This window comes from Notechis scutatus, chromosome 1, assembly GCF_049901735.1.
Source record: "Notechis scutatus isolate UNSWTSFEM ecotype Mainland chromosome 1, rNotScu1.2, whole genome shotgun sequence".
NCBI lineage: Eukaryota > Metazoa > Chordata > Lepidosauria > Squamata > Elapidae > Notechis > Notechis scutatus.
In genome coordinates this window covers 3,203,373-3,227,979 of record NC_142009.1, presented here as the reverse complement: position 1 = coordinate 3,227,979, position 24,607 = coordinate 3,203,373, and the positions used below count along the sequence as shown (strand labels likewise).

Sequence of the window (24,607 nt, the reverse complement as noted above, 5' to 3'; positions counted from 1 at the left end):
TTTTGGGGGTTTGGGGAAGAAACCACAGAGTCAGGTAGAGTATTCCAGACATTGACCATTATGATGCGACTTACATCCATGGACGAAAAAAGCCGGGACCGTTCCCACGATGGCTCAACTTATGACATAGAAATAGAAATCGCGGTCGTTAAGACGAAGACCGCCTGCCTGAGAAAGGTCTGAAGGGCTGTGACATCGCCAGCAAAAGCGTCACTTACCATGATGGTTGTGTCTTCGGATGCGCTGGCGATGACGTTGTCGTTGTGGGGGCACCAGTCGATGTCCAGCACGGGGGCTGTATGTCCAGTCACCAGAGGGACGTTCTTGTCCACGCGACCCGTCTGCCAAGAGACATGGAGAACAGGGAATTTTATTTTATTTTTATTTATGTGTTAAATGTATATGCCACCCACCTCATGCTCCAGAGGGAGATTCTGGTCTGGAGATGGTGAGTTCTAGTTCTACCTTAGGCACAAAAGCCAATTGGATGACTTTGAGCCAATCACCAGGAGACGGTGAGTTCTAGTCCTGCCTTAGGCACAAAAGCTAATCGGATGACTTTGAGCCAATCACCAGGAGACGGTGAGTTCTAGTCCCGCCTTAGGCATGAAAGCCAGCTGGGTGACTTTGGGCCAATCACCAGGAGATGGTGAGTTCTAGTCCTGCCTTAGGCACAAAAGCTAATCGGATGACTTTGGGCCAATCACCAGGAGACGGTGAGTTCTAGTCCTGTCTTAGGCATGAAAGCTAATTGGATGACTTTGGGCCAATCACCAGGAGACGGTGAGTTCTAGTCCTGTCTTAGGCATGAAAGCCAATTGGGTGACATGAGCCAATCACCAGGAGATGGTGAGTTCTAGTTCTGCCTTAGGCACAAAAGCTAATCGGATGACTTTGAGCCAATCACCAGGAGACGGTGAGTTCTAGTCCCGCCTTAGACACAAAAGCTAATTGGTCGCTATGACTTTGGGCCAATCACCAGGAGATGGTGAGTTCTAGTCCTGCCTTAGGCATGAAAGCCAATTGGGTGACTTTGGGCCAATCACCAGGAGATGGTGAGTTCTAGTCCTGCCTTAGGCATGAAAGCTAATCGGATGACTTTGGGCCAATCACCAGGAGACGGTGAGTTCTAGTCCTGTTTTAGGCATGAAAGCTAATTGGATGACTTTGGGCCAATCACTAGGAGATGGTGAGTTCTAGTCCTGCCTTAGGCATGAAAGCTAATCGGATGACTTTGGGCCAATCACCAGGAGACGGTGAGTTCTAGTCCTGCCTTAGGCATGAAAGCTAATCGGATGACTTTGAGCCAATCACCAGGAGATGGTGAGTTCTAGTCCCGCCTTAGGCATGAAAGCCAATTGGATGACTTTGAGCCAATCACTAGGAGACGGTGAGTTCTAGTCCCGCCTTAGGCAGGAAAGTCAGCTGGGTGATTCTGGGCTAGTCTCTCAGCCCAGCCCTCCTCGCAGGGTTGTTTTTGAGGGGAAAACAGAAGTGGGAAGATGTGTTGGATACGTTCGTCGCTTGAGTTATTTGTAAAAACAATAAGAATGGCGGGATACCAACGAATAAAATAAATAAGCAGAGAGCCTCCCACCAGGGTCTACTGTGCACTGAAGATGGTATTTAATTTCATTGTACGAGGTGCAATGACACTAAACTAAACTAAATTAAACTAAACTAAACTAAAGTAAAGTAAACTAAAACTATCTTGACTTTGTGGTCCAGACAAGGTGTGTTATATAACTTGTGCTGAAACGGAGCAATTATTTCTCATCCTTTTGAATGTTACGGCTCTCTTAACACAGCCTGAAATCATCGGGGCCATTTTTGGCAGCCCCCGTCACGCTCTTCGCTCTGCTTCACGAGCTCCAACTCCCAGGTGCGCCTGGCTGCATGAGAACATCCTGATCCAGTCCTGGGCATCAGGGCGTTGGGTCTCATTTTAAGGGCCAGCTGGGTGACTTTGAGAAGGGCTATTTTCCCACTTCGTTGCGTTTTGGTTTTGTTCTTCTTCTGTTGAGCGACAGCCATCAACTGAGCTCCACGGAGGTTTTCGTGGCTGTTTGTTCTCCAGCGGGGAGGAAAAGGAAGAGGAGGAAAGGGAAAGGAAAGGAAAATGGAAAGGAAAGAAAGGGAAAGAAAGGAAAAGAAATGAGAAATGGAAAATGGAAAGGAAAAGAAAGGAGAAAGGAAAGGAAAAGAAGGGAAAGGAAAAGAAAGAAAAGGAAAAGAGAAAAAGAAAGGAGAAAGGAAAGAAGGAAAAGAAAATGGAAAGGAAAAGAGAAAAAGAAAGGAGAAAGGAAAGAAGGAAAGGAAAATAGAAAGGAAAAGAAGGGAAAGGAAAAGAGAAAAAGAAAGGAGAAAGGAAAGAAGGAAAGGAAAATGGAAAGAAAAGAGAAAAATATGAGAAAGGAAAGAAGGAAAAGAAAAAGGAAAGGAAAAGAGAAAAAAAGAAAGGAGAAAGGAAAAAGGAAAGAAGGAAAAGAAAATGGAAAGGAAAAGAGAAAAAAGAAAGGAGAAAGGAAGAGGAAAAAAGGGGAGGAGGGAGGAAGGAAGCAAGGAAGGAAGGAAGGGGAGGAGGAGGAATGGGGGAAGAAGAAGAAGATGAGGAGAAGAAAAAGAAGAAAAGGAGAAGGTGGAGGTATGTTGGAAAGAGGAGGAGAAGGAGGAAGGCTGTGGGGTCCTTGGTGCTCTCTGAGCTGGGTGGTTTTCTTGCAGACATTTCATGACCAAACTAGGTAACATCATCAGTGCTACAAGGGAGGAGGGTTTGGAGAGAGGAGGAAGACTGCGGGGTTCTTGGTGCTCTCTGAGCTTGGCGATTTTCTTGCAGATGTTTCACGACCCAACCAGGTAACATCCTCAGAGTTAGAAGTGGGTGGAGTTGGTGGAGAGGAGGAGGAAGAGGAGGAGGAAAGATGAAGGAGAATAGAAAGCCGGAGGGGGGGGCGGGCATGAGGGTCAGAAGGTTGTTGGGGGTGGGTGGGAATAAATGCAACCCCTAAGCTTGATCTATTGTGGAGATAAACTTAGTCTGCAGCCGTTTGCCAGACAGGCTCTTTCAAATGAAACCTGATCCAAATGAGCAGCACAGGAAGAAACACACCGAATGATGTCAAGTGAAAATTGGCAACGCCAACGGAAAGCTGAGCCCAAACCGCCAGGCTTCACACCCATCCCTTCGCCTCCGCAGCACCAGGAGTCCTTGTGATGACCCAGGGTGTGGGATACAAAACAAACACGGTCACAGAAAACAGGTGAAGCCCCTTTTATTCCTTCACTTGGCTTCCAAGCTCTGAATATCCTTGAGGGAAGACAAAAAACTCCCACACAAACAGTTACAAGAAGAAGGAAAAAAGCTACACAAACCAGGCAAGATAAGGGCTGGAGGACATCCACAGATAACAGAACCCACACTGGAAAGGATGCCAAACTCAGAGAGGAACCATAAACTAGAGATATTTCCACGCTTTGTTTCCAGCATTCACCCATATGCATGTCTGTCCTCTTATCCAGTTGTCACAGCTGCAGCCCATGAAGGGGATCAGGGCCCTTTCCTCCCCCGTAGACCACGCCATTCACGTTTCTCCCTTATTCTCTCCTCCCTGTGTGCCCTAGGATGGAGAGGGGATGGGCCTGGTTCTTCCTCTGACTGCTCAGCCGGCCTCTGCCCTTCCCCAGCCTCCTCCACAACCTCTGGAGCCACACTTCCACTTCCTGTTGGCTGTTCCTCCTCTCCCTCAGAGTCAGTCTCCACCAGGGGCATTACAGTCCTCTACTTACAACAGGAACCATTTGAAGTCACAACGGGGCCGAACAATGTGGCTTAGGACTGTTTTTTTTCACACTTACGACCGTCACAGGATCAAAATTATGACCCTTGGCAACCAACTGTTGCAGCGTCCCTGTGTGTGTGTGTGTGTGTGTGTGTGTGTGTGTGATGCAATCCCCTTTGGCGCACTTCCAGCAAGCCCAATCCACGGGGAAGCCAGATTCACTTAACGGCCATGTGAGCGACTTAGCGACGGGAGCGATTAACCTAACAACCGGGGCCAGGAAGTTCATAAAGTGGGGCAAAAACTCACTTAGCAATTCTCGTGTGGAGCAACAACGGAAATTTTGGGCTGTGTTGCAGTCGTAACATAACTCAAGGACTACCACGTTTCCCCCAAAATAAGACCCTGTCATATATTTTTTGGCCACCAAAATAGACACCAGGTCTTATTTTCGGAGGAAGTCCTCCACTGATTAACCTCACTTGTGTGCGTCATCCCCGGCCTCCTACCGGAACTCCTTCTTCTGTGGCCGGCATGGCTTTCCTGAAGGCCGCTGCAGCCGATAACAGAGTTCTGGATCGATCCAGAGCTTCGTTCTCTGCTCCAGAGGCCTTCAGGAAAGCCTTGCCAGCCTTGTCGGCTGCAGAAGAAATGGGCCGGCAAGGCAGGTGTCAAGGGGTGCAAGGCCTGGCTACACCTGTCCAAAGGTAAGTAGTAAGGGCAGCTCCACACACACCCATCCCCATAGCTTAATTTTTTTACCCATCCACTCTGGGGTGGGTGGAGTCTTAATTAGGGCTTATTTTGGAAGTAGGGCTTATATTGGACGCACGTGTAAAAAAAATCCAGCTAGGACTTATTTTCGGGGTAGGTTGTATTTTCGGGAAAACAGGGTACCTGTACAGGAAGATATCCTGGAGGCCAACGAGAAAACGTGGCACAGTGCAGAAAAACACACACACACACACACCCCGGATGAGCAATTGCACACACCCCATTTCCCCGCACACGCATGGTCCTCGCAGATGCCCACTGGGTGACTAAGTTCTCCTTTGGGAGCCCTGACCTTGAGAGGGCCGCCTCTTGCTGCCGCTCCCACCTCAGGGAAATTTGAGCTGTGGCAAAAAAAAAAACATGGCTCCCCCTCCCCTCCTCCGCTCGCTCCCTCCCTCCGTTTTAATTGTTCCCAAAGTGAGTCACTTATTATTGTGACTCAGCCTGGCCAACTGCTCCAGTCCATCTCTCGGGACAGGAAGGGGGGGGAGAGAGAGAGAAAAAAGGGGGCACTTAGAGGGCAGCTGCCCGAGGAGGGAAGAGGAAAAAGAACAGAGGACGCCGGCGAGGGTGGGGAAAAAAATATATTCACAAATGGACAAAATTCACCAGCCGGGTAGAAATGCACGAATGCCTGGTTTCCTTTGGCGGGGGGTCTTCAAGATATTTTGCAAAGCACCAATTTCCTGGAGGTCCAACCGAATGTCCCCCTTTTTGCGCCAGAGCTGGGAGCAATGCGTCCGCATCTCCCAGCTCAGTGCGCTGCCTCGGCTGCCTGGAGGGGATATCGTGCGCACCTTTGTGCCATGGCCGAAACGATGTGAAATGTGGGGGGGTTGAGTTTAGTTTGCTATCTTGTACTTGCACACCTAGTGCAACTAAACCAAACAGCATTTCAGTGCACATCATGACCCTGAAAATAAAGATTATTGTAAAATAATAACAACAACATTAAAATAAACATTAGAGAAAGCGAGGACCAGGGGAAATTAGCAGGGTGACCTTTCAGGGGAGGGGGGTTGTTGTTGTTGAGTCTTGTGGTCTTCTCCTTGGCCTGCTCTTTTGATTGAATGTATTGGTTGTAGAATATTTGCCTTGTGGGGGTCCCTGGTGCCCTTTGAGTGTGGTGGTTTCCTGGCAGATGTTTCATGACCCAACTAGGGAACATCATCAGTACTCCAAGGAACCAGGATTTGCACAGAGGAGGAGGAGGAGGAGCAGGAGGAGCAGGAGGAGCAGGAGGAGGAGGAGGAGCAGGAGGAGGAGGAGGAGGAGGAGGAGGAGGAGGAGGAGGAAATAAAAAAGGACTGTGGGGTCCTTGGTGCTCTGAGCTTGGTGGTTTCCTTGCAGACGTTTCATGACCCAACTAGGGAACATCATCAGGGAAGGAAGGAAGGAAGGAAGGAAGGAAGGAAGGAAGGAAGGAAGGAAGGAAGGAAGGAAGGAAGGAAGGAAGGAAGGAAGGAAGGAAGGGTGAGGACAAAGACTGTCAGATGCTTGATGCTCTCCGAGCTGGGTGGTTTCCTTGCAGACGTTTCATGACCCAACTAGGGAACATCATCAGTACTCCAAGGAACCAGGATTTGCACAGAGGTGGAGGAGGAGGAATGTGGCGTCCTTGGGTGGTCTCTGAGCTGGGTTGTTTGATTGCAGACGTTTCATGACCCCATTAGGAAACATCATCAGTGCTAGAAGGAGTGGGTATTTCCTCTCTTTTTATACACAGTGGCCTTGCCAGCCATTAAATAAATGGAGGGTGTCTTCATTAACCAACAACCAGATAAGCAGGGATTAACACCAGACAAACAACCAAGCAGAAAACAATGCCCCAATCAAGGGATTACCACGGGGAAAACCACAGCCCCATTAAAACTACTAGGACTAGCGACTGTATATAAACAGAGAGCAAACCTCCCTCCCTTCTAACACTGATGATGTTCCCTAGCTGGGTCATGAAACGTCTTCCAGAAAACCACCCAGCTCAGAGGGCATTAAGGACCCCTCAATCCTCCTCCTCCTCCTGTCTGCAAACCCCCCTCCATTCTATCCCTAATGACATTACCTAGCTGGGTCATGAAACGTCCGCAAGAAAACCCCCCCAGTTCAGAGAGCTCCAAAGACCCCACAGTTCCACCCTGAGCCACAAATATTCTCTTCTATTGGGCATATTTTGCCTCGCCATGCATGTCTCTTTCCTGTTCTTCATTTAATTGTTCTTGTAGGCCTCCTCGGCACTGCGCAAGTCTTTATGTGTAGTAGCTTCAGCACGTTTTCTCCCGTGTCCTTCAGATCTTCTTCCAATGCCTTCTCCTTTTCCTCCTCCTCCTCTTCTTCCCTCTCCTTCCTTCCTCCTCCTCTTCTTCTTCTCCTCCTTCTTCCTCCTTCTCCTCCTCTTCTTCCTCCTTCTCCTCCTCCTCTTCCTCCTCCTCCTCCTCCTCCTCTTCTTCCCTCTCCTCTTCTTCCTCCTCCTCCTCCTCTTCTTCCCTCTCCTCCTCTTCTTCCTTCTCCTCCTCCTCTTCTTCCTTCTCCTCCTCCTCCTCCTCTTCCTCTCTCCTCCTCCTCTTCCTTCTCCTCCTCCTCCTCCTCTTCTTCTTCTTCCTTCTCCTTCTTCCTCTTCCTCCTCCTCCTCCTCTTCTTCCTCCTCCTTCTCTTCTTCCTTCTCCTCCTCCTCCTCCTCTTCCTTCTCCTTTTCCTCTCTCCTCCTCCTCCTCCTCTCTTCTTCTTCCTCCTCCTCTTCTTCCTCCTCCTCCTCTTCTTCCTTCTCCTTCTTCCTCCTCCTCCTCCTCTTCTTTTCCCTCTCCTCTTCCTCCTCCTCCTCCTCCTTCCCCTCCTCCTCTTCTTTCCTCTCCTCTTCTTCCTTCCTCCTCCTCCCTCCTCTTCTTCCTCTCTCTTCTTCTTCCTTCTCCTTCTTCCTCCTCCTCCTCCTCTTCCTCTCTCTCCTCTCTCCTCCTCCTCCTCCTCCTCCTCCTCCTCTTCTTCCTCCTCTTCCTCTTCTTCTCCTCCTCCTCTTCTTCTTCCTTCTCCTCTTCTTCTTCCTCTTCTTCCCTCTCCCCTTCTTCTTCTTCTTCCTCTCCTCTTCTTTCTTCCTCCTCCTCCTCCTGTTCTTCCCTCTCCTCTTCTTCTTCTCCTCCTCCTCCTCCTCCTCCTCCTCCTCCTCCTCTCCTCCTCCCTCCTCCTCCTCCTCCTCTTCCTTCTTCCTCTCTCCTCCTCCTCCTCCTCTCTTCTTCCTTCTCCTTCCTCCTCCTCCTCCTCCTCCTTTACCCTTCTCCTCCTCCTCCTCCAACGGTCTGGTGGGCTTCCAACCTTATATCTTACCTATGCTCCTTGGCAAGAAGTCTCTATCTCATTGCTGCACAGACAGGAGTTTTGAACTGTTTCCAGCTGGACCGATGACCAGGCACGGTGGGCAGGACTAGTCCCAATTAAGAGGCCAACTCAGATGAACGCTGCATTCACCCAGCACACAAAAACCCAAGGAAAGCAGCTCAGTTAGGCCTCGAAATGGCCCATGATCCCCAGCCATGACCTCCTTAGAAAAGCTCTCGTTCAGTTTACCCAGGCCACATCAAGCATCTTCAGAGGGAAACATCCCAAAAGTGATTTTAAAAAACACTTTCTAAATAAAGAAATTCCAACAGGGAAAAAGAACCGTTTGGGAAACTAAGGCTGGACTAGAAGACCTCCAAAGTCCTTTCCGGCTATATTCTATTCGATTCTACAATGCTCAGGTGTCTATGGAGATTCTCCAGTCATCCAGGTGATAGTTGTCCCAAAGGTGCTTTTTTTTTCTTTTTTTTCCTTCAGGAGGCAACTGGACTTTCTGGTTTTCCTTTGGAGGACGTTTCACTTCTCATCCCAGAAGCTTCTTCAGGTCTGACCGGATGGAGGGGAAGGGAAGGATTTTTAATTCCTTGCAGAGAAAGCTGGTCATTGGCATCCTTTTAGAAAGCCATGGAGGCCACTTGGAGGTTTACTTGTGTCCTCGGGGTCACCTGAGTGGTGCAAATGGGTGTGGAGTCTTCTTGGAACTGTTGTAGAAGGTTCTGCGGGCCTTCAGTGAGACACCCCTGCGCTCAAGAGTAACCACATTTCCAAAAGGTTGATTCAACCAGTGGAACAGCTTGTCACCAGAAGTTTTGGATGATCCAACACTGGAGGTGTTTAAGAAGAGACTGGACAGTCATTTAACTTGAAATAGTATAGGTTCTCCTGCTTGAGAAGGGGGTTGGACTAGAAGACCTCCAAGGTCCCTCCCAACGCTGTTATTCTGTTATCCCTTCCTTCCTCCCTCCGTCTCGTCTCCATTCCTGAAGGTTTTTAACGACGAGATCAGACATCTATTTTTTTGAACTGGTATAGGGTCTCCTGCTTGAGCAGGGGGTTGGACTAGAAGACCTCCAAGGTCCCTTCCAACTCTATTATTCTATGGAAGGAAGGAAGAAAAAGGGAAGGAAAGGAAAGAAGGAAGGAAAAAAGGAAGGAAAAAAGGAAAAAAAGGAAGGAAGGAAGGAAGGAAGGAAGGAAGGAAGGAAGGAAGGAAGGAAGGAAGGAAGGAAGGAAAGAATGAAAGAAGGAAGGAAGGAAGGAAGGAAGGAAACAAGGAAGGAAAGGAAAGGAAGGAAGGAAGGAAAGAAGGAAGGAAGGAAGGAAGGAAGAAGAAGGAAGGAAGGAAAAAAGGAAGGAAAGGAAGGAAGGAAGGAAGAAAGGAAGGAAAAAGGAAGGAAGGAAGGAAAGAAGGAAGGAAGGAAGGAAAAAGGAAGGGAAGGAAGGAAGGAAGGAAGGAAAAAGGAAGGAAGGAAAGAAGGAAGGAAACAAGGAACACGAAAGGAAGGAAGGAAGGAAAAAAGGAAGGAAGGAAGGAAAAAAGGAAGAAAGGAAGGAAAGGAAGGAAAAAAGGAAGGAAAGAAGGAAGGAAGGAAGGAAGGAAGGAAGGAAGGAGAGAGAAGGGCAATGGACGGAAACTGCTCAAGGAGAGAAGTTGTTCTGACCCAGGCTTCGTTCCAATTAAGGAATCACAAGCTATGTATAAAAGCAAACCCTTTTTTAATGCGACACTGGGAATTATTTGCATTCCCAGCCAAAACCCATTAAACACAATTGTCTGAGATCAGAGCATGCCTTTCAGGGTTGCAAACGGCTGCCAAGAAACAGACGTTCACTTAATCCGCAGATAAACTGACCGAAGTTCCACAGCAAAGACAAACCAGAGTCCGCAGACTGCGATGAGGAATCAGAATCTAATGAACTTCTTTGCTTCCTGGAAAGAGCACATCCACAAGGGCTGGCTTTTATCCCTGATGGGAGGAGCAGTCACCCCCCCCCCCAGCCTTATTCCTAAGTCGCCCGAGTCTGCGTCAGCTGCTCTCTCAGCTGTGCACCATGGGCCCAGGCTCCCTGGGGTCCTCTGCTTCGCTGCTGCCAGACTCCAACGGCTCCGAAGGCAGCACCCCACTCCCAGACAGTCCTGGCCCCAACCTCTCCAGACCCCCGAACTGGTTCCCTTTCATCCTCACCATCCGATACCTCTGCCATCCCCACCGGCTGCCAGCGAGCCACAACAAAAGCAACCTGGAATTAAAGGATAAACTTCCTAACAGTGAGGACAATTAACCCGGAGAACAACTGGCCACCAGAAGTGATCCAACACCGGTGGTTTTAAAGAAGAAATGGCGCCGCCATTTGTCTGAAATGATATAAGGTTTCCTGCTTGAGCAGAGGGATGGACTAGAAGACCTCTCCAAGGTCCCTTCCAACTCTGTTAACTCTCTTCTGCTCTACTCTCTTAGGCCTGCTTATTTATCTTTTTTTTTTTTGCAGGGATCAGCTTGTGCAAATCACACTGAGATCCAGCATCTTGGTGTGTCAAAGGAACAAATCCGCATTTCGACTGCAGCATCTTCTTTCCTTTTTCTATTATTATTTTTTAAATGATTTTTAATAAAGTTTTACAAATTAAAAAAAAAACCACATCACGTTCACAATTTTTGCCATTCGTTGTAGCATCGGTTTTTCCCATCTTCCATTATTCATATTAATATACATATATATATATTATTCATATTTATTTTCTGAGGTTCTCGCGGGTATTTGTATGTGGATCTTTGGTTATTCGGGTTTTCTCCCGCGTAAGATTGGAAGTATCTAGGCGACGTTTCGATGAAGTCTCATTCATCATCTTCAGGCTTGTGTCTTCAGCTCTGTGCTTCTCATAAATATTCATATTTACCTTATACATTATCTATTATTCCTGTTATCTATCCAAGCATACAAATTCTCCCAGACCGCATAGATTTCTCTTTTTTCCTTCTCTTGCAACTCCATAGTAAGCTTATTCATTTCTGCACAATCTTCTCTCCTTTTCAAGGGACGCCACTTCTCCGCGCTGTTACTTCATTTCCTTATCAGTTGCAAACCGATTTCTCATTCCTGCCTGGAGTCTGTGACACGGCCGGGCGTGCACACTCAAACCAACTTTGCACAATGTTCTAAGGAAGTCCTTCTCTTTTTATTTATTTATTTGTCAAGCGATTATAAGATAATAGGTATAAGTATAAACATAGTTATGAATACATGAAATGGATACATATAAGAAAAATAAAAGAATCAATAGGACAGGGACGGTAGGCACGTTGGTGCGCTTATGCACGCCCCCTACAGACCTCTTAGGAAAGGGGTGAGGTCAATAGTAGACAGTCTAAGGTTAAAGTTTTTGGGGTTTGGGGAAGAAACCACAGAGTCAGGTAGAGGATTCCAGACATTGACCACTCTGTGGCTGAAGTCGTATTTCCTGCAATCAAGTTTGGTGCGGTTTACCTTGAGTTTGTATCTATTGTGTGCTCTTGTGTTGTATTATTTGTTGAAGGGACGGTGAGCCTGCCAACTTTTGAATAAAAAAAGGAACAATTTGATCCTCTCCAGTTTTGGGGGTTTTTTTTGGGGTGGGGGGGGGCAATTTTCCATCCTGCCTCCAAACCAGGGCAGACAATTTACTCAAAGTGCAAGTTCAGAAGATGCGGAAGCAACCTGGCCCATAGAACTGCCAAGAATTGGACACGACTGAAGAGAGGATGTCCTCATTCATTGTTCCGTTTGGTTCATCTTCATCTCGAGAGCCCACTTTTGAGAGGGACCGCAGAGAAAGGGATGAAGGAGAGTATCAAGGATGTTCAGGGGGATGAGAAATTAAGGCTAGGAGAAATATTGAATTGCTAACTAGAGCATACAAAACCTTTGCCAGACCAATACTCGAATACAGCTCATCTGTCTGGAATCCGCACTGTAGATCGGACATTAATACAATCGAGCGAGTCCAGAAGTATTTCACGAGAAGAGTTACTACACTCCTCTGCTCGCAACAGAATACCCTACACCACCAGGCTTGAGATTTTGGGCTTGGACAACCTTGAACTACGCCGCTTATGGTTGGACTTAAGCGTAGTACACAAAATTATCTGCTTACAATGTCCTACCAATCAATGTCTACTTCAGCTTCAACCTCAACAATACAAGAGCACAAAACAGATACAAACTCGATGTAAACCGCTCCAAACTTGATTGCAGAAAGTACGACTTCAGCAACCGAGTGGTCAATGCCTGGAATGCACTACCTGACTCTGTTGTTCCATCCTCTAACCCCCCCACTCCTTTAACCTCAAACTATCCACTATTGACCTCACCCCATTCCTAAGAGGCCTGTAAGGGGCGTGCATAAGTGCACCATCGTGCCTCCCGTCCCTGTCCTATTGTCCCCATTTATTCATACCTATTTCCTGTATTCTTACTCAAGTGATTGACAAATCAAATAAAAATAAATAAAAAATGAAGGAAGGAAGGAAGGAAGGAAGGAAGGAAGGAAGGAAGGAAGGAAGGAAGGAAGGAAGGAAAAAGGTGATAGGTATGAGAAGGAAGGAGAGAAGGGAGGAAAACGAGAAGGGAGGGAGGGAGGGACGAAAGAAAGAAGGAAAATGAGAAGGAAGGAAGCAAGGAAGGAAGGTGATAGGAATGAGAAGGGAGGAAGAGAGAAGGGAGGGAGGGAGGGAGGAAAGAAAGACAGAAGGAAAATGAGAAGGAAGGAAGGAAGGAAGGAACGGAGGAAGGAAGGAAGGAAAAAAGTGATAGGAAGGAGAAGGAAGGAGAGAAGGGAGGAAAACAAGAAGGAAGGGAGGGAGGAAAGAAAGAAGGAAAATGAGAAGGAAGGAAGGAAGGAAGGAAAAAGGTGATAGGAATGAGAAGGAAGGAGAGAAGGGAGGAAAACGAGAAGGGAGGGAGGGACGAAAGAAAGAAGGAAAATGAGAAGGAAGGAAGGAAGGAAAAAGGTAGGTATGAGAAGGAAGGAGAGAAGGGAGGAAAACGAGAAGGGAGGGAGGGACGAAAGAAAGAAGGAAAATGAGAAGGAAGGAAGCGAGGAAGGAAAAAGGTGATAGGAATGAGAAGGGAGGAAGAGAGAAGGGAGGGAGGGAGGGAGGAAAAAAAGAAAGAAGGAAAATGGGAAGGAAGGAAGGAAGGAAGGGGAGAAAAGAATGGAGGGAGAAGAGAAAAGAAGGAAGGGAGAGAGGGAGGGAGGGAGGGAGGGAGGAGGAAGGAAGGAAGGAAGGAAGGAAGGAAGGAAGGAAGGAAGGAAGGAAGGAAGGAAGGAAGGAAGGAAGGAAGGAAGGGAGAGAATACCCATTCCTAAGAGGCCTGTAAGGGGCGTGCATAAGTGCACCATCCTGCCTTCCGTCCTTGTCCTATTGTCCCCATTTATCCTTACCTATTTCCTGTATTCTTACTCATGTTTATACTTATACCTATTATCTTGTAAGTGATTGACAAATCAAATAAATAAAATAAATGGAAGGAGTACGGCTGGGTACATTTACACCCTTGAGAAAAGGTGATGGAAGGACTTGGTCAACAGCTGAAGGAGGTCAACAGAGGTTGAGGAGACATTTCTCCAGCTCCACATTCCTGCCCCGAGCAATGGGTCAAGCTTCTCTAGGAAAGGTGGGGCAAAATGGCCCATCTTCCACCACCCCACAGATACCCTTTCTACCCCCCTGAAGCCCAAAGAAAAAAAAATTTCGTCTACAAGAGAGAAGCGAAGTCAACAAGAGTTTTCGGAAGCAAGCAGGCAGGCAGAAGACCCCAAAAGTTAGCTTGGTTTTGGTCGAGCCCTTCGGGTACCTTCAAACCCCTCCAGAATAGGGACCCCCAAAACCATCTTGCTTGCCCAGAATCAAAAATCGAATCCGGTTGAGAAACATTATCTTAATCCAATCCGTTAACCCTCATCTTGAACTCTGGAGCCAAAGAAGACAAAGACGTGAGTCATCCTTCTTCTTGTTGATGTCCTTCAGCTGTTGATCAGGTCCTTTCATCTCCTCTTCCATCGTCTTTTCCAAAAGATTAAATACACCCATCTCGACTCCTTCCATTCCTCCTCCTCGCCTTAATTTCTCCTCCCCTGAATATCCTTTAATACTCTCCTTCATCCCTTTCTCTGCGTCCTTCTCAAAAAGGTGGCGCAGTTAACCTCCTCTTGGAGGTTCTATCATGGTTTGTTTTTAGCATGGTTTCAGGGGGTTGTTTCACACGTTCAGCCCTGTAACTCGTAGCCACAAGGCCCCCCCGAGTGCGAATGTAGCAGGCCTGGATTGTTAGCCATCTAGGAGCCCGTCTGGGGAAGGGCCAAGATGCCATTGCAAAAAAGTCAATGCTGGTTTCGCCTCTTGCAATGGCTGACATTGCATATGGGCCAAGGGGATTCTCTCCCTCGCAGGGTTGTTGTGAATAGCTATGGAGCGCCTTGGGAGCCTTCAATGCTGCTTCCTCCCATGGGGATGGATGCAGAGGTGGGATTCTACCGATTCGGACCGGTTCTATTGAACCGGTTGTTACAGAGAACCGGCAAATCGTGCCACTAGCTGGCCCCTCCCCGCCCAGTCAGTCCTTACCTGGCATGCATGCCGTCCAACTTGCCTGCCTTGTGCCTTTGCCTAATTTTTGGTAAGTTCCTATTTTTCCTTCCCCCCCCCCACAACCATCAGCTGTTCTGCTGTGCTGGGAGATTTAGATTAGCTAGAAAGCAGGAAATGGTTGGGTTTCTTGCTTTCTAGCTAATCTAAAAGCAGAGCTGAACCTTCCTTAGGACCGAAGCTTCTATTTTTCAGTGCAGACTCAGGTAGCAGATGGCAGAAAGGTAGATCTCTGAGTGAATCTGTGATTCTGCGAGCAACTCAATCTGCCTGCCTACTTTGCCTGCTTTGCGGTAAAAGTTGCTCTTTTTTTAAATTAAAAAATCAATATTTACATACATGGTGTGTTGTGAGTTAATTTTGTGAGTTTGCTTGGAAGCAAATTTTATGTGACAGACTCAGGTAGCAGATTGCAGATAGATAGAACTCCAAGTGAATCTGTGATTCTGTGATTCTGTGAGCAACGCCATCTGCCTGTCTGCTTTGTCTGAGTTTGGGTAAAGGTTGTTCTTTTTTTAAATAAAAAGTTCAATATTTACATAAATATTTACAATACAAGCCACACCCAGCCAGTCACGTGACCACCAAGCCACACCCAGTCAGCAAGCCACGCCCAGCCAGTCACATGACCACCAAGCCACAGCCACAAATTAGGCCACGCCACAGAACCAGTTATTAAGAAATTTGAATCCCACCCCTGGGATGGACGCCCCCACCAACCCACCCCAAGCCCACCTACCTTACTCAAAGGCAGGACCATAAAGGCTCCGCCTCCTCCTGACTCCACGATGATGGCCAGGAACTTGGGATTGACGGCACAAAAGGAACTGTCCCAGGTCACCTTGGAGACTCGAATGTCCTCATACATCTGGTCAGCCTTGACCGGCTGCCCAAAGACATGCCGGAACTTGCTTTGGCGAACCACTCGGCGACTCATGGCGTGGAGGGGGTGGGGGGCTGGGAGGAGAGAGAGACACAGTAAGGTCAGCTGGGCAGCTGGAGCAGGTGTTCAAGTCCAATTTTTGGCATCATCAAAGGATGTCAGGTTGAGTGGCACAGTGACTTCTGCACAGAGATGGATTTATAAACTGTACAGATGCGGATAGATAACTCAACAAGACGTCCATAACAAAGTACATTTATTGGTTCATCAGGTATCCTCATAACTCACATTTGTGACGAAGTTCTTCTTTAATGACCAATCCTTTGTATATCTGCCTTGTAGTAAAAGATGGTTATCTCCTAACCCATCTCGTAGCGATAGAAAGCAGCTGCCATGAGTTAGGGAGTTCAGGCAAAATTAAGGAAACTCTCCCCAACCCATCGAGGGTCAAATTCGTGACCAATCGGGATTACAGATGTGGCCACGTGACATGGACTACGTTTCCCAGGATACCTTTCACTACATTGACCATGATGCCTTCCCTTAAGGGGATAGCTCGTAATTCCTAAGTAACTATCCAATTCCCATAGACTGGCTCGGACAGCACAGGGATAGAGACCGATATTTCTCTCTCTGGGCAAAATGAGAATTTATCTGCTGATACAAGGTCCTTTCTACCACATGTGGTGGTCTTGCCCAGAAGTTCAAAGATATTGGACCAAAATTAGGCAACGGTTACAAGAAATTGTTAAAAGAACAAATAGAATTTGAACCGGAGTTATTTATGCTAGGAATATTTAAAAAGAAACATAAGAAAAAGATTAAATATATTGTAATATACATATTAACCGTGGCTAGAACATCATATGCACAATGTTGGAAGCATAATAAACACCCCACCCCACCCCAACAAATTGGTAATCCAAAAAAATCTTGGACGGTGCCGAAATGGATAAATTGACCCTAAAACCTAAAAGATAAAGAAGAGTCTGAATATCATAAAATTTGGGATATGTGGTATAATTGGTTGGAAATTAGGCAAATAGAAAATAAAGAAATTTAAGGTAAGCAGACTATAGATAAATGTACGGAATCGTATAACAATGTATACAAATGTCAATATGCACAAGAGATAGATATGTATAATAATAACGCTACAGTACTGTCAATGTTATGAATAATTTCTCTTTTTTTAAATGTAAAAGAACAATACACTTATTTAAAAAAGAATTTATCTGCTGAATAAAACTCCCCATTGGTGACAGGAAGGGCATCCAGCCAGTAAAACACTCAGCTCCATTCAGTTACTCAGACACCACCCCCACAAGGGATTATTATGGGGTCGTTTAAAGCATGGTGGGCCATGAGAACATTTTGGTGGGCCGCAGAGAAATCTCACCCCCAGAACACCCCCAAAGCAATTAATCCAGGCTGCACAGAAACACAAGGCTGCGCCGCCCACGTGGCCCGTGGAAACCCTCCAAATTGCCCCCTCCCTCCGTTGCAAATGACAGCCGAAAGGAATAGATTGGCCTAGCAGCAGAGAAGCAATAGTTAGAATGCAGAATATACATATTATGGAAGATATCTTGAGGCTGACACCCACCCACTCACTCTTTACCTGGCAAACTTGCCTGCTAAATTGCTATTTTTCCTTTTTTTTCCTCCCGACCATCACCTGTTCTGCTGTGCTGGGAGATTTAGATTAGCTAGGAAGCAAGAAACCGTTGCATTTCTTTGCTTTCTAGCTAATCTTTAGATTGAACCAGAGCCAAACCTTCCTTAGGGACTGAAGCTTCTATTTTGTCAGTGCAGACTCGGTTAGCCAATGGCAGAAAGATAGATCTCTGAGTGAATCTGTGATTCTGTGAGCAACTCCGTTTGCCTGCCTGCTTTGCCTGATTTTGGGTAAAAGTTGCTCTTTTTTTAAATAAAAAAATTCAATATTTACATAAATATTTATAATATTTACGTACAAGCCATGCCCAGCCAGTCACATGACCACCAAGCCACACCCACAAATTAGTTATCGATTAATAACTTTGAATCCCACCCCTGCCTCTGTGTGTGTGTGTGTGAGAGAGAGAGGGGGGGTAGGGAGGTTAGATTAGATCCCCCCTCTCTCCTTCCTTCCCTCCCTCCCTCCCTCCCTCCTTCCCTCTCTCTCTCCCACCGTCAGCAAGCCACCGTCAGTCAAAATTCATATTAGTGGTCCCCAGGATTTAAAATTATGGGTTTGGTGGTCCCTGAGGTCCAGAAGGTTGGTGACCCCCTGGTTTAAAGGAGATGACCGAAGGATGTCAGGTGGATTAAATCTGCTCTCCTTTCACCTTTTTCTTCCTTCCCCAGTTTCCAGTCTTCAAGGCGGCATTTTTCCTCCTCTGCCAACCCAGGTTTCCTCTAAAGCTGTTCCTTTCCCCCCCCCCTTTTGGCCCCCAACAGGTGAGTTCCAGATTAGGTGTATTCACCTCCGCGTTTTCTTTGCACTGCCACTAAACTCAAAGTGTGTCCAACCTTGAAACTTTAAAGACCTGTGGATGTTCGACTCCCCGAATTCAGAAGCTGCCTGGGGAACTCTGGGAGTTGAAGTCCACCCACCGTCTAGTGGCTGAGGTTGAGAAACATTGGATTAGGAAGAACATCCGAGTGAAGACTCTGGAATATGATCGGCTCCCAATTCCTGGAAGGCGAGGTTGAAGAGACATTACTCCAGCTGCCCCGAGCGATGGGTCCGGTTTCTCTAGGAAAGACGGAGCAAAACGGCCTGTGTTTTAAGACCAGTGGACTTCAACTCCCAGAATTCATGGCTGGCTGGGGAATTCTGGGAGTCAACTTATTCTCCCAAGCCCCTGAGGGCAGGACAAGAAGCAACGGATGGAAACCAAATCAAAGAGAGAAGCGATCTGGAGTTAAGAAGTTGTAGGGGCTTCATCACGGGAAGCTTTTAAAGAAGAGATTGACAGCCGTTGATGTCTGAAAGGGTATCAGGCAGTGGTGGCTTGCCATTTTGGACTCCGGTGCCAAAAATTGTGCGCGCGCTTGCACGCTCGCGCTTGTGGGCCAGCACCTAGAAGGCAATGCCTGCCTCCCCACGCTCCCTACGCATGCGGGTGCAATCCCCCACTCCCGCCTTCTTACCTGCACTGCGCCTCACAGTTGATTTTCAGCCAGTTTGAGTCCTTTTTCGGCCTCACAGAGGTTTTAGGAAGGCTTCTGCAGGCCAAAAACTAGGCCCGTTTCGTCACTTCCAGTATTTCCGGAAAAACAGGAAGTGACCAAACGGGCCTACTTTTCTTCATGAAAAGCCTGCAGAAGCCTGCAGAAGCCTTCTCAAAACCTCCGTGAGGCCGAAAAAGGCCTCAAACTGCTCAAAAATCAGCTGTGAGGCGTGCGCGTGCGCAGTGAGGCGTGCGCGTGCGCAGCTCGCTTGCCGGCACAAACGGCTCTGCGTTCCCACCTGTGGCAAGCGTGCCGTAGGTTTTGCCATCACGGGTAAAGGTCTCCTGCTTGTGCCAAGGGTTAGACTAGAGGACCTCCAAGGTCCTTCCAAGTCTGTTATTCTATTATGCTGTGGATGGATAGATAGATGGATGGATGGATGGGAGCAGCAGTGGGTTGCTGTTGGTTCGGACCGGTTCACTCGACCTGGTTGTTCTGATTCTGCATGGTTCGAAGAACAGGCAAATTGGATGAGTGGCTGGTCCCGTCCCTGCCCATTTTTCGGGCTGTTTTTGGGTGGTTTCTGGGTGTAAAATGGCCCGAAAAACAGCCTAAAAATGGCCCCAAAACAGCCAAAAAACAGGCCATTTTGGGGCCATTTTTGGACTGAAAAATGCCCTGAAAATGGATGAAATAGGCCCAGAAAATGGCCTGTCACTCAATCACATGCCCCCCTCAGCCAGTCATTAGGGCAGAGAACCAGTTGTTAAAAAATTTGCAGCCACCACTGGATGGGAGGGAAGGAGGAAGGGAGGGAGGGAGGGGAAGGAAGGAAGGAAACTAACCAAGGAGAGAAGCAGCTTGGAATTAAACTTCCTAACCGTGAGGACAATTAACCAGTGGAACGTCTTGCCACCAGAAGTTGTGGTCGCTCCATCACTGGAGGTTTTCAAGAAGAGACTGGACAGCCATTTGTCCGGAATGGTATAGGATCTCCCTGCTTGAGCAGAAGGGGTGGTTTAGAAGACCTCTAAGGTCTCTTTCCAGCTCTATTCTGAATTAGACCTTTTAAACATGAAAAGATCGCACTGCCCCCTCACTCAATTCATCAAGGGTTATGCAAACTGGCAATGGGGTTTGGGGAAGGGTCCAACTGCCAACCGGGCCTGAAGGCCACAAGGTTTTCTCCAGCAAGCCTGCCCCAATCCAGGAATCCTGGCTTGGAAGAGGCGTGCGCAAACTTTGCAAAGCCATCCATCAAAAGGGCTTAGCCGATACCCGATTGGCAGGGACATCAAAGGCCAGGGGCTCAATGCTTGATTCCCCCCACCCACCCACTCTTCAGCCAGGCACTGGGTGGGACCGGTGATAATCCCCTGTCTAAAATCTCCAATCTCCTTGCAAAGCATGTAGATTGCTGCCCGCTGCTCCATCATGTGGCAGTGAGTTCCGCAGGATTAATTTAGCTGTGTTGGCTACGTTACGGGGCCTACCTTGCTTGTTCTCATTTCTAAGGGTATTTAATTAATTAAATTTACATGAATTGATGTTCATTACAATTTTGTCGTGTTGTTCCTCATTATTTGCCCCTGGTAAGCCGCAACCATCACCAACCCCTCCCCAAATATTAAAATATGTCAATATTTTACATATTAAAATATTAGAGATTAAAAACTGTTATTAAAAAAAATATCAGATATTAAAAACAAAGTCAATGGGGGAAACCAGATGCCAAATGATTCGTTTAACAACTGCAGTGATCCACTTAACAGCAGTGGCAAGAAAGGGGCATAAAGTGGAGCAGAATTCATTTCACTGTCTCACTTAACAACATTAAATACGGGATTCAACTGTGGTCGTAAGACAAGGACCACCTGTGCAGCTTTTCAGTGGGTGGCAGCCAGGCCTAGATAGTACAAGAAGTCCTCAATTTACAACAGTTCATTTAGTGACCGTTTGAACTGCCAACTGCACCGAAACAGAGACTTCTGACCGTTTCTCTCACTTATGACAGATTCGGCATCCCCATAGTGACGCGATTTACATTCGGAGGCTTGACCAAGGACTCGCCTTTATGACGCTCCCGCAGTCACGCAATTTTCCCCCTTTTGCGACCGTTTGACAAGCAAAGTCAATGGAGAAGCCAGGTTCACTTAACGCCCAGTTAAGAATCGCCGTGATTCGCTCAACAACGGTGGCAAGAAAAGTCGTAAAATGGGGGGTGGGGCAACAAATTTGCTTCACAAATTTCTCAAATAGCAACATCAATTCTGGGCTCCGTTGTGGTCGTAAGTTGAGGACCACCTGCAATCTGAGAAAAATAGGAGTCAGAAGTGACCTTGGGGGAGGGTCATCTAGTCTGACCTTCCCAGGATTAGGATCTGGGATTTATAGTGCCCTGCGATACCCATGGCACAATACCCCATTTTTAAAAGGAGGACGGAAATGCTCCAGGCTCTTATCCATAAGTCACAGCCTTTGCTTACCCAAACTCTGCGCTTGAACAGGGGTCAGACTAGAAGACCTCTTAAGATCCCCTTCAACTTTGTTCTTCTGAGCCCAGAGCTGCTAATTTAATGGATTTTTTTTTTTAAAAAAAACAAACAAACAAACCCAAAATTGCTCTGTAGCTTTTCTGGAGAAGCTTAGTGGGGCCAGCCCTGAGTGCGAATCATACCCACTGCAAAAAAAGAACAAAAAATCTTAAGATCAAAGCAAGACCTGAAGCCATTTGGAGAGGAGGGGAGGAGGAGGAGGAGGGGAGGCAAGTTCAAACAAAATTGGTTGGGGAGGGATGGGCGGGGGGAGGGTTGCTGCTTTAAAAGGGATGATGACTACTTTTGGGGGGAGTTCCCTGATAGACTGTGCTGGGACACGGAGCTTTTCCATTCAGCCACCAAGGTTCCTTTAATGCCAGTTCAAGGAAAGCAAACCAGGATTGCTAAAAGTTCCTTTGATGCTAGTTTGTTTCAAAGATGAGCCTTCAGGTAGCGGGGGAAGGGCAGAGAAGGGAAGGGGGCCGCTACCTTTGGTTCAGTTCACACCTTTAACCCTTTTGAGGTTGGGGGGGCTGCCTGGGGGAGGCCGCCAGGGGTCACCCCAATTCTCACGGGTCAGAAGGCCGAAAGAGTTTTCTCACCAACCACCCCATCAACTCCCCCAGTCACGCTTTTAAAAGCCAGAGTGGCTGGAAGAATTGGGGGTTTGACTGATTATGCATGGCAGGGGGCGGCAGGGCCCCCAAAAGCTCATCCCAATTCCCACAGTCCAAAAAAGAGTCCAGCAGAGTTTTTCCCCTCCCTCCTTTCCTTCCTCTCCCCCCCAACACCTTCAATCCAGCCAAAGTTCCCAAAGGCGGAAGAATTGGGGGGTCCCTCCCTCCGACTTTCCACGGAGGGGGGCTTCCCCAGGGGGGTTCCCCCCAAGACCTCACCCCCAATTCTCATGGTGGAAAACAGTTCGGCAGAGTTTTCCCCTCCCTCCTTTCCTTTCCTCCCCCAATACCTTCAATCCAGCCAAAGCCCCCAAAGGGGAAAGAATTGGGGTCCCCCCTCCGACTTTGCTTCTGTAGGGGGTCCCCAAGACCTCCTCCCCCAATTCCCACGGTCCAAAAACAGTTCGGCAGAGTTTTCCCCTCCCTCCTTTCCTTCCCCCCCCAATACCTTCAATCTAGCTAAAAGCCCCCAAAGAGGAAAGAATTGGGGTCCCCTCTGACTTTCCATGGAGGGGTTTCTGCAGGGGGTCCCCCAAGAACTCACCCCAATTCCCACGGTCCAGAAAAAGTCCAGCAGAGTTTTCCCCCTCCCTCCTTTCCTTCCCCCACCCAACACCTTCAATCCAGCCAAAACCCCCCAAAGGGCAAAGAATGAGGGTCCCCTCCTACTTTGCTTCTGTAGGGGGTCCCCAAGACCTCCTCCCCCAATTCCCACGGTCCAAAAACAGTTCAGCAGAGTTTTCCCCTCCCTCCTTTCCTTCCCTCCCCCAATACCTTCAATCTAGCTAAAGCCCCCAAAGGGGAAAGAATTGGGGTCCCCCTCCTAACTTTCCGTGGAGGGGGTTTGCAGGGGTCCCCCAAGACCTCCTCCCCCAATTCCCACGGTCCAGAAAAAGTCCAGCAGAGTTTTCCCCTCCCTCCTTTCCTTCCCCCACCCAACACCTTCAATCTAGCTAAAGCCCCCAGAGGAAGAATTGGGGGTCCCCCTCCGACTTTGCTTCCGTAGGAGGTCCCCAAGACCTCCTCCCCCAATTCCCACGGTCCAAAAAAAGTCCGACAGATTTTTTCCCCTCCCTCCTTTCCTTCCTCCCCCCACCAACACCTTCAATCCAGCCAAACTCCGGCGGAGTTTCTCCCCCCTTCTAAAGACCCAGAAGCTGCTGCAAGAATCGGCACCGGACCTTCTTTTGGGGTGGGGGGGAAGGAAGAGAGGGGAGGGAGGGTCCCAAGGGAGGACAAATTGGGGTCGGGGGTCGTCCCCAGGGGTCCGCGCGCGCCCCACCGTCTCACCTGCTCGTGGGAAGAAGGGCGCAGCGACGCGGGCGGGGGGATTCCCCTCTTTCCAGAGGAGGTGGGTGGGTGGGCGACGACCACCCGAGCGGGGGTGCTGCCCCTGCCCTGCCGCCGGGGAGGAAGGTGAGGGTGGGTGGGGGGCGACCCCTCCTGGGTTCCCCCCCAAGGGCAAGGGACGGGGCAGAAACTCGGGACGACCGCCCCGGCTCTGCGGAGGGCGGCTATAGAGAGATGCTGGCGGGGGTTGGGGGTTCACAGCTAAGAATAGGGTCCTCTTTTTGTTTCGGCAAAGGCGGCGGGGTGGAGAGACCTGGAAGAAGGAGGAGAGAGGGGAGGTTGATTGAGGGCCAGGTTGGGTGGGGGCCTGGATGGACCATAGCCGGCGGGGCTTGGGCAGGCACAGGCTAGAATGGCACCTCTCGCGTGTAAGGCGGGGAGGGGTGGGTGGGGAGGCCCAAAGGCCTTCCGGTCTTGGCCTAACTGCCCAGGGCCGGGAGAGGGAGTGGGATGGGGGCTGGCAGGGGTGGGGGTAAGGGAAGAATGGGGGGCACCTCTCTTTGGTTTCCCTGCTGCCGGGGGGGGGTGCAAAGGGGACGGGGCAGATAGACTGCCTGGGGGGGGAGGTTCGACTGAGGGCCGGAGTGGAGGGAGGGGGCTGGCAAGGGCGATGCTGGCGGGGGTTGCAGGGGGTCACGGCTAAGAATGGGGGGCACCTCTTTTTTCATTTTCTGTAAAGGCGGGGGAGGGGGTTGGACTAGATGACCTCAAAGGTCCCTTCCGGTTCTCGGATTCTAAGATAGACTGCCTCCAGATGGGGAGGTTTGATTGAAGGCCAGAGTGGGGGGAGGGGTTGGACTAGATGACCTACAAGGTCCCTTCCAGCTCTGATTATCTGTGATCTGAAAGACTAGGGGGCAGTGCAGTTGGGGGAAGGGGGCATCGTGGCTCAGGCCTCCTGCGGAGGGTCCCCCATGTTCCTTCCTTTGCCTTGGGAAGGGGGCTGGACTAGAAGACCTCAAAGGTCCCTTCCGGTTCTAGGTTTCTAAGGTAAACTGCCTCTGGATGGGGAGGTTCTACTAAGGCAGGTGGCAAATAAGGGAGTCACAAGGGGGGAGGGGGAAGGAGGGGGCTGTCACCTTTCCCTGCATAGGATACCACTGTCTCCCCCCACACACCGGCCCCAGGGAGCTAAAGGGGGTCACCCCCTCTTCATCCCCCTCTGCAAAGGGGCAGTCCACGGGGAGGGGCATCACGGGAGGGGTGTTCCCTTAATCCCGCCCCTTGCCAGGGTGGGCTAGAAGACCTCCGAGCTCCCTCCTAGCCCTAAGATTCCAGGACTCTTAAGATAGACTGCCTCCAGGTGGGGAGGTTTTGCCGAGTAGCTTCAGCACACGCCAGGGACGGGTGGGGAGGCCATTCTGGGGTGGGGGGCAACGGACATGGGATGCCTCTCTCTCTGCCTAGGGTACTCCCCTCCCCCAGACCCCCCCTCCTTGGGCCACAAGGGAATCCAGAGAGTGGGGCCCCAAGCCCAGAGCCACCCTGGGGACTC

The 24,607-nt window shown here is 49.0% G+C and overlaps 1 protein-coding gene across 4 annotated transcripts in view; it reads right to left on the bottom strand.

Moving 5' to 3' along the window:
* The window catches only part of CORO6 (coronin 6), a 51,548-nt gene extending 28,271 nt beyond the window's left edge, over nt 1-23,277 (bottom strand). For all 4 annotated transcript variants that reach the window (XM_087955830.1, XM_087955823.1, XM_087955819.1 and 1 more), the window contains exons 1-3: nt 23,053-23,277; nt 15,246-15,463; nt 219-341 (exon numbers count right to left, since the gene is read on the bottom strand). In XM_087955830.1, coding sequence (XP_087811956.1) covers nt 219-341; nt 15,246-15,443 — 321 coding nt within the window. In that variant the 5' untranslated portion in view covers nt 15,444-15,463; nt 23,053-23,277. The remainder of the gene's footprint in view (nt 1-218; nt 342-15,245; nt 15,464-23,052) is intronic.
* Nucleotides 23,278-24,607: the final 1,330 nt, after the last annotated feature.